Source organism: Wyeomyia smithii, chromosome 3, assembly GCF_029784165.1.
Source record: "Wyeomyia smithii strain HCP4-BCI-WySm-NY-G18 chromosome 3, ASM2978416v1, whole genome shotgun sequence".
Taxonomy (NCBI): domain Eukaryota; kingdom Metazoa; phylum Arthropoda; class Insecta; order Diptera; family Culicidae; genus Wyeomyia; species Wyeomyia smithii.
In genome coordinates, this window is record NC_073696.1 from 36,280,899 (window position 1) to 36,304,896 (window position 23,998).

At 41.1% G+C, this 23,998-nt stretch overlaps 1 protein-coding gene across 1 annotated transcript in view; it reads right to left on the reverse strand.

The window, feature by feature from the left end:
• Positions 1–19,437, reverse strand: part of LOC129730142 (neither inactivation nor afterpotential protein C) — a 43,698-nt gene extending 24,261 nt beyond the window's left edge. The window contains exons 1-7 of the mRNA XM_055689225.1: positions 18,768–19,437; positions 4,318–4,668; positions 3,957–4,260; positions 3,617–3,897; positions 3,286–3,561; positions 2,837–3,225; positions 2,215–2,763 (exon numbers count right to left, since the gene is read on the reverse strand). Coding sequence (XP_055545200.1) covers positions 2,215–2,763; positions 2,837–3,225; positions 3,286–3,561; positions 3,617–3,897; positions 3,957–4,260; positions 4,318–4,608 — 2,090 coding nt within the window. The 5' untranslated portion in view covers positions 4,609–4,668; positions 18,768–19,437. The remainder of the gene's footprint in view (positions 1–2,214; positions 2,764–2,836; positions 3,226–3,285; positions 3,562–3,616; positions 3,898–3,956; positions 4,261–4,317; positions 4,669–18,767) is intronic.
• Positions 19,438–23,998: the final 4,561 nt, after the last annotated feature.

Below are 23,998 nucleotides of genomic sequence, written 5' to 3' on the forward strand. Positions count from 1 at the left end.
TTACGTCATTACGATCTGCAGACACTCTTTTTGAAAGAGGAACGGAGAAATAACTGGAATTTTTCTGTGTCGGTGATTCCGAAAAATATTTGTTTTTAAGGTGGCGAAAAAAATAAATACACTATTGAAATATATGTATATATACAAAACCTTCCAAATAAGCTTTATTTCTCTACATTTCGTTAGCAAAGTGACCTTTTACGTTACAAAACTCACTTTCAATGTTTCGTGGTCTGTCCTTTGTTTTGTAAAACCATATTTATTATTCGTGGTTTGCACGTTCCATAAGTCTGTTTCATTCTTCAGATGATGCTTTGCAACGTAGGACTTAACAATCTTCCATAGATATTTGATATGGTTTAATTTAGGAGACTATGCTGGCCAATCCAACAATTTGATATTTTCCTCTGAAAACCATCTTCAAGTTTTCAATGCTGTATGAATAATGTTATAAAATGAATGGGTCCCACACCAGCATCAGAAAACAGCACCACACCATTTTGTAGTCAAATTTTACTATTTTCTTGGTTGATTGTGCGTTGAAGGCAGTATTTACCGGTCTTCTCACCAGCTGCTGGCTGTTTAGATTAAAAAGGTTCAATTTAGACTCATCCGACCAAGACACAATGTGTCATTTAGTTGCACCCTAGTCTAAGAACTTTTTAAGAAAATTTAGTTCTTGCCAACATGTGTCGCTTTTGAAGTAGAGTAAAGTTTCCTTTGTACCTAGGCAGAATGGAAGATTCTACGGAAGATTGTGAAAGTCTAGGTTGCAAAGCATCATCCAAAGAATTAAACAGACTTATGGAACGTCGTAAATACACCGTAAAATGCTAGCCCAGCTTCTACTCGTGAAAACCTAGTGGTAAACATAGGGTAACAACGGGCAAGCCGGTCACCCTAAGAAAATCATTCATTATTCTGCTCAGAGCACAACATTTCAACCAACGATATTCATAATAATCGACATTGACTAGTGCTTTTTAATTAATAATGCAAACCTTTCCTTTTAAGAGTGATTTTATATTAGTTTTCACTAAAATAAAAACAGTCTCGAAAAACCACTATTTCACAACGTGCATATGAAACGGACCGGCTGTGCTGGTAAGACAGACCTATGAAAGACTATAGCAAATTTCTTTTCTATACGGGACGACGCGCTGCGCAAAAAAGCACGTGTTTAAAGCTTACCGTCCGCTGCGCCGATGGAATCATTCACATCATTTACATGTAGTATATTTACAGGTTTTAACAACGTTTCTAATGATGATTTTTATTTCAAATGAGAGTTAATGACTCTAGGTCTCATCTCGCATGCTAAGAATGCTGAAAAAAAATAATAAATGGTGCTATCGTCGTTTTTTTAGACTGCCCTCTTTGCCCACACAACAACTGACCGTTTTGCCCAGGAGGTAAACTATTTTTTGATTCGATGTGATTTCCAAAAAAATAATATTTTTACTAAACTATCTTCACCCACGTGTCTCAAATATGCTTAATTAATCCAATGCCATTGAAAACTATATTTTTCTGATGTTTTACCGCAGCAGAAGCTTAAATTCGGCACGGCAAAAACTACATCACATTGCTTTGCTGTTAAGAGTGAGCTTATTTTTATTTTTTCTAAATAACTAACTATTGTTTCAATCTACATAATATCTCGAAACTCCCAGAATCCTATTGATATGTAACTGGCCTAAATGATTTGTGTTAATTTCGAGGGTTATATATAGAAATGAGCAACGGTTCATCTTGCCCACCCTGTCCGTGTTGCCCGTTGTTCCCCTACCACGAAAATTGAATATGGTTTTACAGAACAAAGGGCAAGCCACAAAATATTGAAAGTGAGTTCTGTAACGTGAAAGGTCGCTTTGCTAACGATATGTAGAGAAATAAAGCTTATTTGGAATGTTTTGTATATATATTTCAATAGTGTATTCATTTTTTCGCCACCCTCACGCAAAAAACTTTCGGAATTACCGACACAGAAAAATTCCAGTTAGGTATTTCTCCTCTTTGAAAGAGAGTATCTGCAGATCGTAATGGTGTAATATAACATCATATAACAACTTAAATCAGAGCGCAAATATGGAAAATTTACCAAAACTGCAAGTGTATTTTCTCCATGACTGTATTTCTACATGTCCTACTTATGCAAAAATTCAACCCTTATTCGATAACCAAATTAACATTTATAACAAAATCGGTACTTACTAAATAGCTCTGCCAAACGAAAGCTTCTGATTGATGGTGTTTATCAGCCAGTCCACCAGCCGGTTGTAGATGGTTGCCGCCAGCACATCTCTGGCATCCCGAGCCTCATCCGGCGTTTGGCGCCGCTTCTGCGCTGATCCTTTCATGATAACGCAGTAATTCAGCAATGCCCATTGAAATTTCTTCTCGTCCAGCTTCAGCAACGAAGCCACCTTACTGGGAGTAACGAAATCTTCCAATTCGGTGCCATTATCAGCATCCCTAAACCGAACCTCTCCAAGCAACAATATTGCCGCTAGCGTCCGGTACACTGTTTCGAGCAACTCGGGCGAAAATTCCAACAGAAGCAGCAGCTGCTCGAATTCTCTAAACGCCTGAATGTTTCCCTGCACGTTGTCACGGTTGTATTTCAGTTTGGTTCCACTGTAGGACTCCGGTATGCGCAGATAGCGATACTTTCGCCCTCTCTCAAGCGAAAAGTCTCGCAGACGTTCTTCCGCCTCCATCGTATCGTAGAAGTAGTAGAATATGTGAAAGTTCGATTGGTTCCTGTTTTGGTGGGAGAAAAAAGCGTTAGTGTGAGCAGAAAGCTTTCACTTCATCCGTCAGAGCTTTCGCTTACATGTTAGTGGAGGATATGCGAAACTTTTCCAACAAATACACCCAGAAAATAGCACCGGAAAGCTTGCCGGATGGACCAAACGTCATCTGGACCTGCATGATGCTTCGCGTGGAGTCCGGGTTGAGCGGACTACCCGCGTTAACCAACGCCGTTATTATTTTGTAACTGGATTCAATCCGATTGTACACCCCCGGATTGCCTTCACCGAGAATGGAGAGGTGCTTCATGCTGAGCTTCACGTTGGTTGTCTTTCCCGAAAAACTTTCTCCCGCCATGATGATATGCTGCGGCTCCTCGTGGTGCAGCATATCCTGATAGGCGCTGTCCACGATGGCAAAGATGTGCGGAGCGTTGTCCGAGCGCGATTTGAACATATACTTGGTGTGGAACTAATTGGAAGGAACAAATTCAAATTGAACAATCATTAAAGAAATGAAAACTAATCTCACCGTTTTAGGATATTCCGGCACTTGTTCATTCGTGTTCATTGAAACTAGTACGTCACCAACAAACGTGTAGCTGGAGCCGCGTTTGTAGCGATGGATCAACTCTTCCAACACTGTTTCCTCGGTAATATTTTCCAATGCTGCCAAATCTTCGACGTACATTTTTTCTGTTCTGTTATCCGGTTTCTGCAGTGCGCCCTTTATGACTTTAACCTCTTCTTTCGGCGGTACTGTAGAGTTCATGACCGAAGCAGCCAGCATCTTCAACTCTTGGGTTAACTAGAAGAGTTCAAAATAAAATATCACGAATACAAAAAACACAAAAAAAACTTACGTGATAATCATTCTCCGGCAGCTGTGTGAAAAACGGATGCTCGATGATTTCCATCATGAAAGGACGATGGTCGGCGTTCTTCTCCAAACACTCGGCAATAAAATCGTTGTAGTTCTGGGTCCAGTTGGCAGGCCGATACAGCGTGGGAGGTGGATTACGCACAATTTGAAACATTGTTCTCGTCGGATGCATATCGGCAAACGGGGGTTTACCATCACCTAGCTCGATTGCGGTAATTCCAAGAGCCCACACATCAGCTCTGCTGTCGTAGGATTCGGAATCTGATACAGACAGATCTTTAAAATAAGACTTTTATGATGGAAGAAACAGAAATACTAACCACTTTTAGAGCTCGTGATAACTTCCGGTGCCATCCAGCAGGGTGAACCAATGCAGGTTCCTCGTTTGCCCAGCGTGGACTTGATTTCTCGTGAAATTCCAAAATCGCAAAGCTTTACCTCTCCCTCTTTGGTGAGCAAGATGTTGCTACCTCGAACGTCGCGATGAATAACATGATTTTCATGCAAATAAACCAAAGCTTTTGCCGCTTCTCTTAATATATACGCAATGTGATCCTCGATTACACGCCGATTGCTGTTGTGTATCTTCCGAATTATGTCAATGACCGGTCCGTTATCGCAATACTAGTAAATTTAAAAAAATAAAAGTCTGGTCAATGAATCACTTACTGAAGATCTTACCTCCAGGATAAACCAAATCTCATCCACGTCTCCGGAAGTCTTCTTCCGATAGACTCCATAGAAATCCAACAGATTAGCGGGATTAGAATAATCCCGCAGCACCCTGTACTCCTCCTGGATAGCGATTCTCGTGTCGCCATCGTACTTCTGAATCTTAACCGCTACATTTTTGTTGCTTGCGTTGGTGTCTACGGCTTTGTAAACCTTACCGTAGACTCCGTTCCCAATGATCTCACCCAGCCGATAGCGGGTGCCTGGATCGGGTAGAGTATCGATTTTCAAGTGCGTCATAGTGCTGGTTACTTTTTTATTGTTTCGAAAGTTCCATAGGCCAGTTTATCAAGTAGTATTCTGATAATAATGAAGAGAAAAGAATATTATTTCAATAGAGGGAAACACATAGTCGTACTTCTTATTTCATTTTTCGCTTATAAAATAGAGTTATCCTGCATTAAGATCGAGAGCACGCGGGGCCTGCGAACCGCATACCTGCAGCTGCACTCAAATCAATGCGTGATGTTTACATTCCAATCGCCACCTTCGCCTACAGGCTATCGGGCGGTTGTCACGCCAGTAAAGTAACAGAGAGCTCTCAAGGTCTAGAAGTGTTGCGGTCAATCAAAACTAATTGCTTGCACACATTGCGAACATTCGTCACGTGCGGCGGCAGTGCGTAATCCGAGATGTGTTTCAGCTGGGTTCAGCAGGAATGGAGGACTAGCACGGGGGTCGGCTGTGCGGTTTTGGGTAGTGCTCGTGCAAATATGCGCGCTGTCCCACTTCCGAGGTTAACCACAGGAATTGATGGTCGAAGAGCACTTATTTTGTGCTCGAATAGGTTTTGTGTAGTAAATTTGATTTAGATACCTTTCAGAGGTGGTGATAATTATAGGGAGCGATGGAGTAAACATTAAAATAGTCAGTGCTGGGAACTGATAGTCAAAAATTAACCGTGGCTAACTACGTAACAACAAACTCAGAAACTTAACGACGTGATTGATTAGGGTAGCAAATGACGATGTCGTTAGAACTAAACACAGATGAAGCCCAGGATTAAATTAGAGAACGGCTAAGCTCGAATGCGACTGGGACTGAAACTTTAATTCAGTGAATCTGAAGTGAGATAAGATCAGCGTTACATAACAAAAAAAAAAATCCGGGGAAGCTACTGCGTTACGTCATTTTTATGAGGGAGTAGGTGGCGGCGATACGTTTTGCGGTCGAAAAATTAGGTTATTTTGCGTTACGTAATTCATGGATGTCGCTTAAACTACAAACATATCCTTTGAAGATGAACGAGTGTGATTTTTATACCGGAAGCCGGAAAACGGAAAAAGATACTTCCAGTCTGTTCAGTTCAACATCTTATGAAAAAATTTTCATACGTGTCACCACGGAAATAATTATCAATTATAATGCGTGCATGGGCGCAACTAAGGGGGGGCTAGGGGGGGCTGACGCCCCCCTTGGAACGTGTTTAGCCCCCCCTAGAATTTCCCAGAGAATGATTGTATTCAATATATATACACCCCATACTACTTATCAGAGCATCAAAATCCACACAAATTGAGATGTCGTCATTCATTGGCTAAGAACTAGTTCTGCACCCAGGATCGATTCTCAACCCTTGCTCTCTTACTCACCTTACCAGTCAGACGAGAGCTGTAGTAACTCGTGCTGTATCAAGTAGTCGCCAGTTTACTCGGTTTTGGGCTGTGTTTCACCAGTTCCCCAGACGTCTCATCACTCGCAAGTCTCTTTCAATCTGGTCGAGCCATCATGCACGCTGCGCCCCTTAATTTCTTGTGCCGGTAGGGTTGCTGAAGAGAAGTGATTTCACATGGTTGTCGTCCGGCATTCTTACGATGTGACCGGCCCACCTTAAACTAATGTCTTTCGCCAGATGTGCAATGGGGTTCTCTCCAAGCAGCGCTTGTAGCTCATGGTTCATGCGCTGTAGCCATTATCCGTCGTCCGCTTGTGCTCCACCGTAGATAGTCACCTTCTGTTCGCCGATAGGCACCTTCTGTTCGAAAATATCAAAAGGACTTCCGTAGAGGACTACCGGTTATCAGGGTTTTGTAGTTTTTTGTATCGAAGTGGTCATGTCCGATCATCACCGTGATTGGTGCGTACGTTTGTAATGTCTGAGAAGAACGGGCCGTCGTTGAGAACGTGGTCAATTTGTTTTGCTGTACGTTGGTCGAGGTAAGAAGGGACTTTTGACTGCTAATCCGCGGGAAGCTGCGAAGTTGGTGCAGAGCAGGCTGTGCGGGCCGATAACCGGCTTATATAAGTCTATCCTTCCGTTCATGTCCCCAACGACGATCTTGATATCTCTACGCGAGCAGCTATCGTAGAGTTTCTCCAGCTGTGCGTAGAACGCTTCTTTCCCTGTATCAGGTCTTCCTTCGTGAGGGCAGTGCACATTGGGAATAGTGTAGATGTGGAACCGGCCTTTAATTCTCAACAAACACAACCTGTCGCTGATTGCCTGCCGCTTTGGTGGTACTGTGCCTCGCGGCCACAAATCCACCGTACCTTCTCTCCTTTCAGGCAAAGCTCCTGGAGCGCAACGATGTCGAAGTGGCGGGGTTCTAGCTGATCTAGCAGAATCCGGTCGACATCCGGGTCATTAAGCGATCTACTGTTACATGTACTGAGCTTCTTATCGTCGTCCTTATTTCGTCGGCTGGGTCATTACCTATGTATGTTTATTTCAGTATGCTGCCTTACTAGGGCTGCGATGCCTAGTCTTGCGACGGAGCTGCCGCCATGGATGTAGCCGGCGAGACACCGCATTTCATAGTTCAACCGTCCGGTCCGGATCAGTCGCTGTTTGAGCCGCCCCTAGCCTGTGGGGTAGACGCGCAGACAACCTGCTCTCTAAGGAGAACAACTACCCCACCGGGTAACCGGTTTTTCCTTGGTTGCTCGTATCCCAGTCGGTACCACGTGGAGGTAGGAATAGGGCATTATGCCTTGAACCACAGTGGGGTCTATTTTATTCTAACTAGTACGGGTGAACTGTGAAAAAGCACTGCCCAGCCGTTTACCAAATCTAGCTCTCCTCAATATCGAATCATTGTTGCTAAAAGAGCTTGGCGTTGACGATGTGTTCAAGATATTCAGTACATCTTCGGAGATTCTATCCCGAAGTGATTTTTTCTGCTTTTACGATACTATTTTAAGCGTCATTAAAAAAGCATATTCAAACTCTTTTTTCTCTTTTTTAAAATGACATACATGAAAACAAGCCCCCCCCCCCCTAGAAATTTTCCTTAGTTGCGCCCATGAATGCGTGTTATCCTTAAGAGATGACACCAACAAAAGTTATAAACATTTCCTCCCATTGGTTGCAAGATAATTTTATTGTAACCTAGGCGGTTGACACCCAAATTTTCCACATGACAACGCCGACGATTGTTAACGGCGTCAAAACGTGTCTGGTATGGAAATACTGAAATGGGACGTCCTACCTAACCCTCTGTATTCTACTGGCATCGCTCAATTCGATTGCCACCTCTTCCGATCAACGACGCGTCGCTTTGCTGGCCTAAAACTGAAAGTAATAACAGACAGTGTCAAATAACAAGCAGTTCTCCCTATACGGAACTCAAAAGACAAAAGATGGAAAAAGTTGTGCCTAGCGATGGACAAAATTTTCACACATAAGAAACCCCATGTACTCTCGATTCACAATAAAGTCTCTAATTATGGAAAACACGGCGGTTTTAAATTTGTTCACATGCTAAAAAGTTGCGATCAGCAAAGCTGTTATTATATTTTGTTCATACGACCACTTAAAAAGTTGTCGCCTTTAGCAGAAAGTCGTCTGGTTTTATTTGGTGCACAGTTCGTTTCCAAATTCAACCACAACGCAAAGTTAGTGTGCATGTTGTTTTGATTATTAATAATTCAATTAATATTAGGAGTATAAATTATCTCGTGAATCGAACCACTCAGAAAGCTGCGTTTTGCAAGAAAGATGTTCAAAACATCTAGGGCTTTTGGTGAGCTATTCAGTTCTGTCGCAACCTGGTGCTAGGGCTCATGAAGTTTCCGTATTTCCTAGTTACTCTATTTCGTGAATTTAACTGCTTAGAAAGTTGTGGTTTTTGGCAAAGTTGTTCAGGAGATCAAGAATTTTTGGTTTATGGACAGTTTGGTTGGAAATAAGATCGCTTTGGGCGCTAGTATTAATGTTAAGAGAAAAAATTTATCTCGAAAACCCAAATACTTAGTAAAGTTGCAGCACTGATTGAAATCACTTTTTTTTCAATTTTCACTTACAATTAACACAGCACCCTTCCAGATACACAAGAATTAGCCTGCTTGTATACAGAGTGGCACCATGTCATCTAAGGTAACGCTGGTAATACTGGTAACACCACATGTGTTCAACTGAATAACCAAAAACGAGACAAAATCTCTTTATTTTAGGTATCGACATCTAGCGGTGGAGAGAATGCATTTTACACTCGAAATTTCATTACGCTTATATTCCATTCATTCAACAAAAGGACTGTATGAGCTCTCGCCGCTTTGTCATCGAGAGAATCCTTTGTTCTTCCCGGTACTGGTATAGCGAGGGTGCCTTTTCATGATAAACGTACAGTACCACCCGCATACGTGCAACGGTTTTTATGTAGATATATTTTTAATGAATTTCATTGTTGCCCAAGTTGAAAACTGAATATCTTGACTAACGACAATATTTTTTTACATTGTACCTAATGTCGTAAGCAGTGCTGGTACAGCGCGTCTGATATGCATTTCTAGCAATGTTAGGTATGAAAAACGGTTCGAGAAAAAAATATTGTTGATCGAGAAATTCGGTTTCCAAGTTTAACGAAAATATTCAAGTAAATCAACTAACAGGTTAAAATAGTTTTAACAGTCGTGAAGTGTACGATCCAAGAAAATTTGTTAGACAATGTTTGAATGGTTGAAAGATTTTTAGTTTAATTTGTTTTATTGACGTTGATTGTGAATTGTTACTGAATTTCCACTTTAGAGATCTCTCGAATGCGATCCTGTCTTAACTTGATTTTGATAGATTCAACTATTCAAGATTACCTTTTTGTCTGGTCATTGAAGCAAAAAAAAATAATTTTTTAGTGCATGTTTAAACTATTGGAGCGAATTGTTCGAACGATGCACTGTAAAATCAATGTAGGATGGAACAGCAAAAAATGAATGCGAAAGCTTGGGCACCGATTTGCTGCAGAGTTTTGTTCGAAGTTGCATATCTGTTCTGTGGTAACACTGAATATCCCTTCTCTTTTCTTCGCATGAGTTCAATAGGTTGTTTACTCGTTTGGAATGACATTGACAGATAATTTTTGTTCCAATTTTGACAGTGTCGCCACTCTATATACAAGCAGTCCAACTGGAATTACAGTCACGGTTTTTTTTATGCGGATTTTCGGATTGACGAGGTTTTTTCACGGGGTATTTATCCACTCGTAAAAAATCTGACTGTACATCTTGGTTTAGAGCGGATGGTGATAAAAAAATAACTAAGACAGATAATTGATATTTTACGCTTCGGGTTTGCCCAGAAATCCATGATGGGACGCAACTTCGGGACGTTGGGCGGGTTCGCCAACTTGGGTACCGCATCGATATTGAGCCACTCCATCTCCTCCAACGAACGCTTCGAATGATGGGCCGACGCCAGATCCGGCCAAAACACCGCGTTTTCGGCCCTATGTTACTTTTTGATGAACGACTCCACTTCCGGCAAGCACTATAAATCGTATTATAAATTTCCCCGTTCATGGCTAGTCCGGAGGGAAAGAAGAGCGGTTTTGACATCCCCTACTCGCTGATTGTCAGCCACATCAACACCTTCTTGGTGAACGCGGTGTGTGAAATGAATTTTTCCTCGATGCCTACTCCTTTCGTGGGGGGACGAAATACCCTGCCAGTCTTCGCCATTCAAGGTTAGACTGGTCTCGTCGTCCATCACCATCGCCGCGTCACGATTTGCCGGGAAACTCGACTTGATCATTTTATTTAGGCGCCATTGCCTGCAGCCCGAGACCAGCGGACGGGACTGCTGCCTCCTGGCATGTATGTTCATGTTCGCCACGTACTTTTTCACTGTTTTTCCGGTTGCACCGACCTCCTGGCTAAGCGTACGCAGCAGCGATGTAGCCACTTTTTCCTCGGTCTCGGCCTCTTCAGCATCCTCAGGGTCGTTGGCTGTCTGGAACCGGGCTTTCTTTCAAAATTCTGATTATTGGGGAGGGTTGGGGGGGGGGTGTGTACTGTTTATTCAACACGCAAACTTCTGAACGTAGTAGCTTAACCGTTTTCGCCATCATGGTTAGAGTTCGACTGATAAAACTGTCAAAAACTCATGAGTTACTATGATTGATGCTAAATGGGTATTGTCCATTTTATTCACCGCAAACGTTAGTATTTTTCCCGTATCTTACCAATCGCGTAATGCCACTGTACAGTACACAAATTGAATTTAAAAAATTACAGTTCACACGACAAAACTCAGAGTAATAAGTTTTTACTGTGACTAACACGTTTTTACTGTGGCTAATGAAAGACTTGACGTTCTTCTTTTAAGATTAATAAAAGAGGAATGAAGAAAGAATGAACCTTGCATGATAGTTAAATAATTCCTCGCCATGGTAACACTCTAAACAGAAAAATAAAAATACCCAAATATGCGTATTTTTTTACGTAAATCAGCCCGTCTGTGCGGGAAAGTACTTTTAGGTAAAAGTGATTTACTTACTTCAGTGCAGGTGCACGGAAGTCATCTTTTAGGTAAAATTGAATAACTTGAATCATCAATATCAAGATCTCCATACAAATTTTTACCCAAAATCAGGTATTCGCATTAATTAAGCTATTGCATTTTTTTCACCATTTTTTATGCGTATTATTTACCTAACAAGTGAAACATTCAAGTTTAAGTAAATTTACGTTGTTTTACGTGATCATCAAAATTGGACCTTCCTTGTGCCTTAACAGGTATGTACCAAATTTTATCCAGAACATATTCAAAAATACAATTAACTTCCTGCTACACGCACAGCCGTTTCCACTCCTTGCGCACTTTCGGAAATCGATATTAGTGATGATCCAAACGGGATCTTTTACTTTGGTATTTGTACGCTTCTCAATTTATTTTGAATGTTCACCTGAGAATTTTATATAATTACAAATGAAATCATAAATAAACCATAAATTAAAACCACAAAAACATATTGTTCAGCAGTTGCCAAATAAAATTTAACGCACTGGTGGCTTTCAATTTCAACCAATCAGCGAATGGTTCCCAAAGTGGATGCAAATCTATACCCAGCTGTCTCCCGTTAGGTAACACTGACGCAAAAGCGCTAAAAAACATCAGCCCTGCTGGGCACACGCTGAGTAAGTTTTTCGAGCTTTTCTTATGCAAGTCTGTAGCAAGCACTTCCACAAATGGGACCCTTCCCAATCGATTAAGTGAAAAGTTGTCTTCAATACTGCATATCGCATGACACATCTGTTTGCAGGCCAAAATATTCAATCTCGATTTCGTCAATGTTTCTTCACTGTGCATTGAAGGGTGTGTAGGCTGACCAGACGTGCCGTTTTCTTGACCATTTTGTATGCTCCTTAAAATAAATTCAATAAAAACTCAGCGTTAAAATTATCAATGAATTTGAACCAGTGTTATGCTCTCCTTGCTGGCCGCTTGCACCTCATACACAACATTTGAAGCGCATTTTAGTCACAATTGGGTCCTAAAGTTTTACACGGTTTTCTGATTTTTATGTATTAGGTGAAAGAGCGTAATTTTATAATCGAAATGTGATTTAAAAAAATGTTTAGCATCATCCTTCGGTTTTTAAGTGAAAATAAAGAACTACTCGAAATGCCTAAAACGACAGTTCGTCTATATACCGTGCATGGGCTTAATGTCATTTAAGACATTTCGAGCAGTTTTAATTATTCATTTAAAAATCGATAGATAATGATATTTTTTTTTAAATCAAGTTTTGCTCAGAAAATGCAGTTTTTTTTTCAAATGATTTATAAAAATTGGTATAGCTTTAGGACCCTTCTGATATAATTGAGGAAACTGTTTTTTTCCAAAAGTAAACACATTCAGATGCGTGCGATGGTCTATGGAAGAGCTTTTTAACGATACACTACATTCTGATTCTGATGAAATTCAGAAAGATTCTTTTTTTCAAACGATTACCAAATTTTACGACACAACAACAATATAGCTTTCCACGAGCGGGAATGGCGGACAGGGCACGCATCTCATTTAAAGAGATGAATCTTCTTAAGTGTCCCGTTTTTCACCCGAGAAAATCAGGTCAGCCAACTTGTGTGTGTGTGTGTGTTTATTTTGAATAATTATGAATCTTCATTTGAGCAGGGTACAATATTTAGCATGAAACTGTATCAAAAAATAAACTATAAATCGCGGAATAAGTTAAAGTTATAATACTACTAATTGTGTGCCCGCTAGCATCACGTAGCCTTGACCTTTGGAACAAGTTTGCTGAAGACTGGGTGTTGCAATACTCAGTTAGGCGATTCAAAATTATGGCAGGTACTATACACCCACATATTGAACCTGTGTATTGAAGTACTCCGTCAAAAGCTTTTTTTCTTTGTATGGACCTATTACCGCGACCACAAACAATTAGTCTATTGTGCTATTAACCAGGTGTAATCTGTGTTTTACACTTCATAAATATGATTGGAGTGTAAGTGACATGCTTATCATTTTATCTGTGTATGTGTGTAAATTTTTACCATTCCGTTACAAGCTTACTACTAAAACTGCTTTAACTATTGATCCATTATTGGGTTATAGTAATTGAAGTTTTAAATGAAGATAGCTTAGCGTGTATTTGGACACTTGGTAGGTAAAGCGGAGCTAGCAATGGGCGATCTTAAAAAAAAATCGATTCTCCTGCATCGATTAATCAAAGTTGTTAAAATCGATTCATAAGGAAATCGAGCCTGAAAAATCGATTCAACAAAAAATCGATTTTTGTTCGGTATAAGCTTTTTACCAAGTTTTTTGGCTATATTTATGGAGATTTTGTTTTGTTTGCGTTTTCTGATTTATCAATCATGTTCAACGAGTTTTCGTCCACAACATCTACTAACGATACGGCTTTTTTAGTTTATTGCCATCTTCTTTTACCGCGTGTACTCTTTTGGCGGTTTTTTTCTACTAAGAGTTTTTGTTGTCGCTCATCCCATAGACCATTTCACGAGACGTTTGTGAACTTGATTCATGAACGAAATTTTGACAGAAAGTTTGGAACCGCTGACATAATGCACGTGAAAGCATCATCAACATCAGCAGGAACCATGACACCTGTCAGTTCGTGAAATGGTCTATTGTTTCGGATGCACTAAGAGCAATCCAAACCTGTATAATTGGGTTGTTTAGCTATTCACGGATTTCCGATTTTTATATATCATCCAAAAGAGTGTAACTTTCTAAGTAAAACGTGATTTTTTTAAAACTTTATATCATTTTCCTTCGGTTTTTAAATAAAAAACAAAAATTCGCTCTAAATCGCTACAATGACAGTTGGTAGATGGGCGAACTGTCATTGTAGCGGTTTCGAGCAAATTTCAAGCAGTTTCAAATCGTAATTTAAAAAGCGAAGGACAATGATAGAATTTTTTTAAATCACGTTTTACTTAGGAAATTCAGATCTTTCAGGGATAGAAAAAGCTGATATAGCTGAACAACCCAATTCATAAAACATCCGCAGCACAAACTCAAATAAACAAAAATGGCGAGCGCGACACCCTGCAGAACAGAATGCTGCACGGTATATACATGAACATTTAATTCAACCTTTGCAATATTTTTGTTTAACGAATACCCCGCTACTCATAGTTGAAAAATAAGCGCATATGCATTTTCTACCGAAATCAAAAAATTGGTGCTTGATAGTAAACACCCACAACGATAGTGAACAACGTCCCTACGTAAGCCAATTTTCAAAAAGTGCACTTGCAGAGGTAGCAAATATGAAATAATGTTGGCTAATATCCAAAATGGTAAATTAAATATCCAATGCTATGCAAAATTTCAGCTCAATCGGAATTCAGGAGTATTTGGTCTAAATTTCACTTTCTCGACTTTTGAAGAAAAGCACAGTTTGTAATAGTTTTTTTTTTGTGCCAAATGTCTTATGCCTTGTTCACTCTATAGCAGATATCACGTGATATCGCGTATCTTGAATCATACAAACATCTAGTTTTCACGGAAAATTTGGAGTATGGGATTTGAAATCAAGATGAGCAATATTACATCATATGAACGGGTTATTAGAAATGTATAAAACGTCGAGGTCGGGTGTTATCCAAAAAATCGAAATTTTGCTAACTGTTCGTGAGGGCGAAACATTGCCATTGCCACCCCAATACACACCAATCAGTTAGTAATGATTGTATACATTATACACTAAAGTCGCTTTTTACGCGGGGGATACGTGCCGCGTAAAAAAACCGCGTAAATTCCGGAGTCCGCGTAAAAAAAACCGCGTAAATTCCGGAATCCGCGTAAAAAAAACCATCGTTAATTTTCAGATGATAGAAAAAACTGATAAAAAATTCCGGAATCCGCGTAAGAAAAACCGCGTAAATTCCGGAATCCGCGTAAAAAAAACCGCGTAAATTCCGGAATCCGCGTAAAAAACCGCTTAAATTCCGGAATCCGCGTAAAACCGTGTAAAAAACCGCGTAAAAGCAACCTTAGTGTATGTCAAACTTTTGAGGCGGTCTTGTGGTCGGTAATTTATATTCAGTTCGAGGTGCAAACTTGTCTCGTCATTCTTTTTATCCTCGCTAGGGATGGGCGAACGGCTCACGAGCCGTTCATATGAACCGGTTCTTAGAAAAGAGCGAAAGAACGAACGGCTCACGAAAAAAAAAAACCACGGTTCTTTGGGCGCAGCAGAACTGTTTGGTTCGCGCGAACCCGAAGTTTACCGAGACAACATGAACTGTCAACGCTCGTGAATCATTGTGAACCATGAGTCAGTTCAGAGCCGGTCTTGCAAAAGAGTCGTTTCACCCACCCCTAATCCTTGATATATTTCACAACGCATGCGTATTAGCCAAATTTCATACGGGTTTGTCTATTGATGTCGCGTTTACAAAGGCAAAAAATGGTTACTGCGTTAAAAATACTAGATGGACTTAATTTGGCTGCGGATTGTTCTTTTTCAACTCGACGACAAGGTTATCCAGCTTCCCTGACCTACAGAAAACGTCTAAATGGGCAGCGTGCCCTATCCGCCATTATCGTTCGTGGAAAGCTGGATATTCTGGAACCTTGTGGGGGTGGTGACATACTCATGAAAAAAGTTGTCATGGACGTAGACAATTGTTTGAACCAACAAAAACATTTGAAATGCGTTTTTCTCGGTTTCATGTCTATTGAACTTTAGCTCATTCTTCAACTATGGTCATCCCGGTAAAAAATTGACACATTTTTCAGATCAGTGTCCGAGTTCCGAGCACACACTTCTTCGGAGAGAAGAAAAAAAATTTGTATACTATCAATGAAGAAATTTTCTTCTCTTCAAAAAAAGTGTTCTCGGAATTCGGCCGCAGATTACGTTAGCAACAATAGATGCAATCACTATTGTCTTCAATCCGTTTTGCACACATTTATTTTCTCAGGCGAAAAAAAACGATCTTGCCATCCAAAGGATCGATTCAGTAGAAGATCGAGCGCAAGAAATCGATTCAAAAAATCGATGAATCGACACGAAAAGATTGATTTTGCAAAAATCGGATCGATCTTGCCCATTGCTAAGCGGAGCATTTGTCCGAGATGTGGCGAAAAAAAGCTTCATCTGAGAGTAACTTTCGTGCAGGATGCCTGAACTTGAGCTAGATTTCAGGTATATAAGGTTTTTTTATTCTCGCTTATTTCACGTCGGTCTAGTTCCGCCTCTGTTTTTGCGCCAACCACCGACGCCCGGGGAGGCGACTGACGAGACCACACTCCTGCCCAATGAACGGCGAAACTTATATTAAGGCAGACTTCAAACAGATTACAGGGAGACTGTATTTCACTGCCAAGGAAAAGTTTGATTCACCAGAGAACTTCCGAGCACAGAAGATGTCCAAGTTTGCTAAGAAGTTCTCGATTTGGTAGGCAATTTATACCTCCGGAGGGCGGAGTGTACCTATCGCTACCTCAAGCACTATGGAAAGATGTATTTGAAAGAGTGTTTTCAAAGGCGGCTTCTTCCTCTTCTTAAGGCTCACAACAGTTTAACTATCTCGCCCAATTAAGAAATAATGAGCTGTTATGAAGGAGCATCTTCTGAAAGATTCTAAAGTAAAGAGTGAAGTTGAAAACGAGCGGTTTCGCATACTCGATCTGTACTTCGTCAGCGACGAACTTTGTGTGGTCTGCACGGTTTCTTAAACTCCATCACTGATGGTTAAACTGTAGACCCACAACATCGTTTGCGTGATACTACCTACAGCGTCTTCTACGATTTCAATGGGGCTGATTTTGATGGTACGAATGACTTCCTTCTGCATGTTTGGTGGAATGATGTTCTTCGAAGCTACGATGTTAACCTTGCTGCGTCAACTGTCTCCGCTATCTTTCTATATGCTATCGACCATTTTTGTCCATGATGACCAAGCGTGTGCCACCCAAACCAGCTTAGGCAAACGCCGATTTTGAATACCTCAAAAAGATGAAACGCGCAGCCCTCCAACGACATAGCAAGTATTGTACGGATTCTACCTGGGCCAGCTACATGTTAGCAAACGCTGAATATAAGCATTTGAACGATGGTCTTTACAACGCTCATCAGCACCATCTGGAAAATAACCTCAACAATAACTCCGAAGGTTTTTGTTGGTACGTCAACAGCCAACGGAAGGAAACTGGATTGTCCTCTACGGTGACTGATGATTTGTTTGAAGCTGAATCGACTACAGATATTGCCGATTTTTTCGATCACAGTTTAGCAGCGTTTTAACCAACGAGCTTCTAGATCCGCAAGACGTGACTACCGCTACCAGAAATGTTCTCCGACAGACGGCAAATCGTTATCACCGGTGATATGGTTAGGGCAGCAGGTATGGATCTGAAGCGTTCCACCGGATGCGGTCCAGACGGGTTCCCTTCGCTTGTCTTGAAACGCTGTGTACATACAGTTGTAACACCGCTAACCACAGTATTCAATCGCTCTCTGCGCACAGGGGTGCTAACTACTAGCTAGAAATACCCGGTCTTCAAAAAAGGCTGTAAGCCAAATCGTCTCGAATTATCGCGGTATAGCCGCGTTGAGTGATGTTTGAGCTGACATTGCTTCGCTTACTGGCTCAGAGATATGTACAATATATATCACCAGATCAGCACGGTTTTATGGCTAAACGTTCGATAACGACCAACTTCACCTGCTTCACAAATTTGACAAATTTGGCATGAATGATAATTTGCTTGTCTGGCTCAAACCGTATCTAACTGGCAGAAATATGTCCATCAAATTCAATGACCACATTTCATCACCCTTTCCTGTTTGGTCCGGTGTTCCCCAGAGAAGTCATCTTGGACCATTTGAAGTTGTATCACAGAATAAAACAACCAAAGGACGCATTGTTCCTGTTGACAGTGAAGGGCCCGGGGATCCTGCTCGATACCAAACTAAACTTAAAAATCCTGTTGCATACATCGTTTCGAAAGTTTCGTCGCAGCTAGGATTCCTGCTTCGCTTTACCAAGAAATTTAAAAGCGTCTACTGTGTGAAAGTGCCATATTGTGCAATTGTTCGGCCGTTATCAAAATATGCTTTGTGGCTGGGCTCATAAACTTTAATCTTCACTAAAAGTAGTTTGTGGAGGATAATTGAAGTGTTTGAGATACAATTTTCTGAAGATTTCGTATACTAAAACACACACACACGTACGTTTGAAACTTGTTTTTATCACCGTTTGTTTTATTTCGCGGGTTTGAATTGATTCTTTTCGGTGATACTAAAAAACCTTTTATTTATTTCTTCACGTTTCGACATACTTTATTTCTTTCGGTCATCTTCATAAATAGTTCGCGCACCTTGATGGAATAACGCAAGGCAGCGAACTATTTCTGCAGATGACCGAAAGAAATAAAGTAGGTCGAAACGTAAAGAAATAAATAAAAGGTTTTTTAGTATCACCGAAAAGAATCAATTCAAACCCGGAAAAAAAAACACACACACACACATAAAAGTAACGCTTAAGAACGGTCCATCGACCTGTGGAAAAATTATGTGTTCTTTAGTCAAAATCAAATGATAAGTTTTACCAGCGCCAAATATATTCTGTTTCTAAAAACCAGGCAACATTTATTTCAATCTGTTTGACTGATTCTTAAAATAAATTAATTTTAGGCTGAATTTGACTTTAACCGCTATCAATTCGATTACAAAGCTACTTACCCAGCAGTTCCAAACAATATTTAACTCTAACTAAACTGTTTGCACCCTCTCAAGCTGATAACTCTGTGCACTAACTGATAACTCGTTTCGATAACCACCGGCCCAACCTTGGCACTTTTGCTTCCTGCCACACTCGGGAATGCAGTAAGACTAGATTATACCACTCGAGGATCCGCGCTAACATGCATCGATCGCATTTGATTGGCTTTTAGTAACTTCATTGGTTTGAATCCTATTACCGGTATCGATTTTCTCACCCACGTCTAGGCGTTGTATCTTCCTCAGGGTTGCCACTTAATAATATCTTGAGGTGAACTTTTAAACGGTTTACCGGATAGGCATAGGTAGTATGTAGTAACGCCACGTAAGATATTGTATTTGCTCAATCCAAGAATCGATTTTCTTCACTTTAATTGAATTATTCGCTTGGAAAGTGCACTGGTTACGTTTTTTTTTTCAAACCCGTTACGAATGGTTTGCTTCCTTATTCAACAAAAGAACTAATTGTTTGAGTGATAATTTCCAACACTTTTAATTCAAAATCCAAGCAACACACGATTAAATTGTAATAAAACACCACAATTTTGGATGATAATTTGATCCAAAAATGAGCTTAAACTATACTAGTTCAAATCAATGAAATTTTCCGACCGAACTGCTCAACAAAAAAACCGCAACTGGCATTTTCCTTCCAGTCCTACTTACCAGGAAAACTAGATTTTCCGATGGAAGAAACCTGTGAAGTGCCTCGTCGTAATCTAATTGTCCCGACAGTGGCCGAACTGGCAGCGAAAGTGAGCCGATGTTCTCTCTAGCTACAGTATGACAAAATGCATTTCCGAAGGTTGACTATTTCGAGTAGTTTCAAGTGAAAAACCTCTATGATGGCATTGTGAATAAGCTGTGGACCTGATAAACGGTTCCATAACCTTGTTACAGCTTCGGTAACTTATTTGCACTTAAAATTTTATCACTTCCGTTTCGAAAGCCTGGGCATTCCAATGTTCCGCAGTTGAAAACACGTTCCGTTTTTCGTTAGTTACTCGTGCATGACGAGCTGCTAGAATGTGCAAACAAATGTGTACGACATGTGACTTATGTAATTAGGTTTAGATTCCCACGCGGTTTTGCCTCATCCCTTGTTTAGTCGTCTGAGCCGTAGATTTAATGTAAGCCGAGCCAGCGGAATCGAACTGTCCTAACAATCAACTTCTGACCCTCGTGCGTAGCGGGGTAGCGAATGTGTGTCCTGATGTATGTCAAACGACAGCTGTTACGGTAGGACAGGGAAACTCACTGTCCGTTAAATCTTTTCCTGTCGATCAAAAAAAAAATCATTTCACGAAAGAGCAGGGAACAGTTTCAATGTTATATCTGGCAGTCGGTCAGAGCAGTCATTTCAAAAGACGATGTTAACAAGTTTGTTAAAGATAATAGCAAAACAATAAAAAAAAATCATGAAGAGATACCAATCACACAACGAAACGTAAGCCGAAGCGAAAAAAAGGACGAAGATGATGTTAATTTCTAAGTGCGTGCAATCAAGCGAATAATTCGATGATCAGCTTAGTTTAGACGTTTGTCGGCATTGTTCTTTTGTTTGACGTCAAATTCCTAATCCGATTCCCGGCGCATCCATTGGAAACATCAAAGCTGTGTGAATCGGTGGAGTAGATCTTGTACATCAGAATGTCGCAGCGGATGATGCGTTCTGGTAGATTGCATACTAATTGTGTTGGATTGGCACAGAAAGTGAGACTCATTCATAACACGTTATCGGTATCAAAACTTGGATGAAGTTCAGTAATAATGAGAGTCCTTTTTCCCGTCTAAAGGATTTGATGATACTATTGATACATCTATTTGTTCGATTTTCGTGCAGTTCTTAAGAAGATATTTCGGATCTCTCTCTCTCTCTCTTTATGTAACTTTCAACTCAACAATCATTCTTATGTTTTGTTTTGTGTTTCCGGAATTTGTTTTGAGAAGGGCAATTTCACACAACTATTTTTGATCTTGTTGGAATTTTGCACAGAGAGCTAAAGGTGTCTTTTTTGCTATTAGTAATTAATTTTTTTAATCGCTACTTATTTTTGAAAAGCTCTTATGTAATATTATTGATGATAACGAGTAGTTTTAGAGTTCAAAACCATTCTGATTTGTTTTACTGCTGTGACGTCTCCAGCAATGTTGTTGATAATAATTTTGTCTTTCCAAAAAAAAAAACACATACAAAGGAAAAAAAAATTTTTTTAGAAGAAAATATAAAAAAAATTGAAAATGTTTAATTAAAAAAAAATATCAACGTTTTTTACTATTTAATTTTCCAATTTTTTTTTATTTATTTTTTTTAAGACAAAATAACTATCTACAACTTCGCCGAGGATCAAACAAACCGTCCTTACTTTCAAAATATTTGTAACCTGAATACTTTCTTTACATAAATCCTTTTAATAATTAGTCGAGACTCAAAATATAGCAATAGCACAGTTAAGACATGTTAACATAACAAAACAGAAATCAACGCAGTTTTTTCTAGAATGTAGATTCTTTATGTCCAAATTCAGATGCTTCATGTGGGCATCCAATTCAAGCTAAGATAAAAAATAATACTCGTATTTATTTGATAAAGAGGTAACTTAGGAAAACAGTACGAGATTAGATTAACTAGGATTCACAGACAGAGCAAGTAAGATAGAGTCCGGTCCAGTCCAAAAGCAGTAGAACTTTCCCAGACCTCTTGTACTTGAACCACTGCTACGTGGCACTGCGACATCGCCATAATCTCGGACCCCTACCGTATTCCTTCCTGGAATGGTAACTTCCTAGTTCAGGAGGTAGTGTCAACCTCAAACAAAGGATTCGCGGTTGCCAGTGTGAACGGAGTGTACTACTGCAGCTGATATGCTCCGCTTTGTTGGTCTATCGAGCAGTTCGCAAGGATGGTCGCCCGAGCCACCATGGCAGCTGACCGTTCTAACACCGTTGGTGGTGGCGACCTCAACGCATGGGCAACCGAGTGGGGAAGTCGACGCAAAAACCAAAGAGGTCGGTTCTTGTTGGAGGCTTTGGCAAACCTCAACAACAACATAGATCTGGCCAACGTCTGCCTGAAGAGACCTTCAGTAGAAACGGCACGGATTCTACCATCGATGTGACGTTTTGTAATCCAGGATCATGGACCGGGGATAGACGATGGCTACACTTATTTTGACCACCTGGCGGTCTGCTATAGTGTAAACACTAACACGAGCCAGCATGCGGCGAGTAGAATTAACATTTCAGCCTCCCGTGGATTTCGATGCTGTAGTATTTGCGGAAGCAATTAGACGAGAGTGAGAGCCGAGCAGAATTCGTTGCCAGAACGCGTATCAACTTGTTGCCATACTTTCGTGGGCGTGTGACGCCACTATACCTAGAAACCGCCTGACTGGGCATGGCAGGCCACCAGTCTATTGGACGAAATGAGGAACTCATCGTGATGACTACTCGCTAAAACTGGCTATGAAGAAGGCCATTAAAGAGACCCCCGGACTATTTCGGGAAGTCATGCAGAAGTGTTTAGATAACTGTACATTCCCAGAGAGATGAAAGTGACAGAAGCAGGTCTTACAGCCGAAGGCAGTTAAACCATCTGGGTATCCGTCGGCTTACAGACCGATATGTCTGCTCGATACGGCAGGTAAGGTGCTCGAGAAAGTTATTCTCAATAGACTGGTTAGGTACACCGAAAGTGCCAACGGTCTGTCGAGTAACCAGTTCGGCTTCCGGGAAGGTAAGTCGACGGTGGATGCTATCCTGTCCGTCACCAAAACAGCAGAGATAGCACTTCAGCGTAAACGTTGAACGTGAAAAATGCATTCAGTAGTGTTCGCTGGGGTGCCATATCCGACTCGCTTCGGAAACTAGCCATCTCGATGTCGTTATACAAGATTCCGGAGCTGGTGCATCATAAGATGGAATTCATAGTTGTTAATAACCGCAAGTCGAAGAATTGCACCATCGCCTCTGAGCGCTCGCTGAAGCTGCTGGGGGTGATGGTCGACGACTAGCTCACCTTCGGGAGTCTTATCGATATGACTGTATGATGTCCAACAGCAGTGTATGGCAACAAGCGAAAACTTCTAGCTAGTGTGATTTCGTCCATACTGAGTTACGTGGGTCAGCGTGGTCCAAAAGACTAAGTACTAGTAAATACCAAAATAAGTTGGAAAGTACCTGCAGGCTCATGTGCCTGAGAGTTGCGAGCGCGTATCGCACAGTGTCGTACGAGGCAATATGCGTCCTTGCTTGCGTGATGCCTATTAGCACCATCATAAAGGAGTACGTAGAGTGTTTCGGTTTACGCCGCACGAGGGGTATACGACGTAGACTAAGACCATCCACGACCACGACGGCAGAGTGGCAGCAGGAGTGGCCCGCTTACACGAAGGGGAGATGGACGCACCGCCGGATTCCGGTGCTATCCTAATGGATCGAAAGACCCCATGGAGAGGTCAGCTTCCACCTAATTCTGCTTTAGACAGGCACATGGAATCCTTTATGTGTCCCGAATGTGTAGACACGGAGGAGACCGCTGAGCAAGTCTTCTTCGTATGCCCTCGTTTCGCACGCGAGAATCGACATGACGGCAGTAAACGGGATGGACACTACCCCGGACAACCTAGTGCTAAGGATGTGCTAAGATCCTAACACATGAAGTGCTGTAAAGGCCCAAATACACACGCGGCATAATGACGCCTTCTCCATACAAATTATAAGGCGTGATCGTGCCTTTCGTTTTGACCGAGCAGTATGTTCTTCTTTATTTTCCTCCAACAAACATAAATTCAAAGCCATGACGACAAGAGAGTGTGCACACGGCGGAGCCCAAGACAGTGCCATTGCGCTTTCCATGTAGACGAGCGGAAGGTGGGCGATGCTAGAATGTGCATTGGAGGGTTTTAAGAAGGAACTGACGATTTTCGTCAGGAAGTCGTTGTCACGCCGTGTGTGTATTCTTGCCTAAAGTTCTTCCGCCTCCCAAATAGTTTAAGAGCTGCAACACAGGCGTCAGGTTAACCACCAAAACGCTGGCGTTAGCTTACTGCCAGTCTCGAGGCAGTTAGCTGAGAGGCTTGAAAGTACCAGGATGATGCTCAGAGCATAAAAGCCGCTTTCCGAAGTAATACCTATCGGTGATACTGGGGATTATTATGGACTGGAGACTGGAGAAGTTTTAGTTGGTCGAA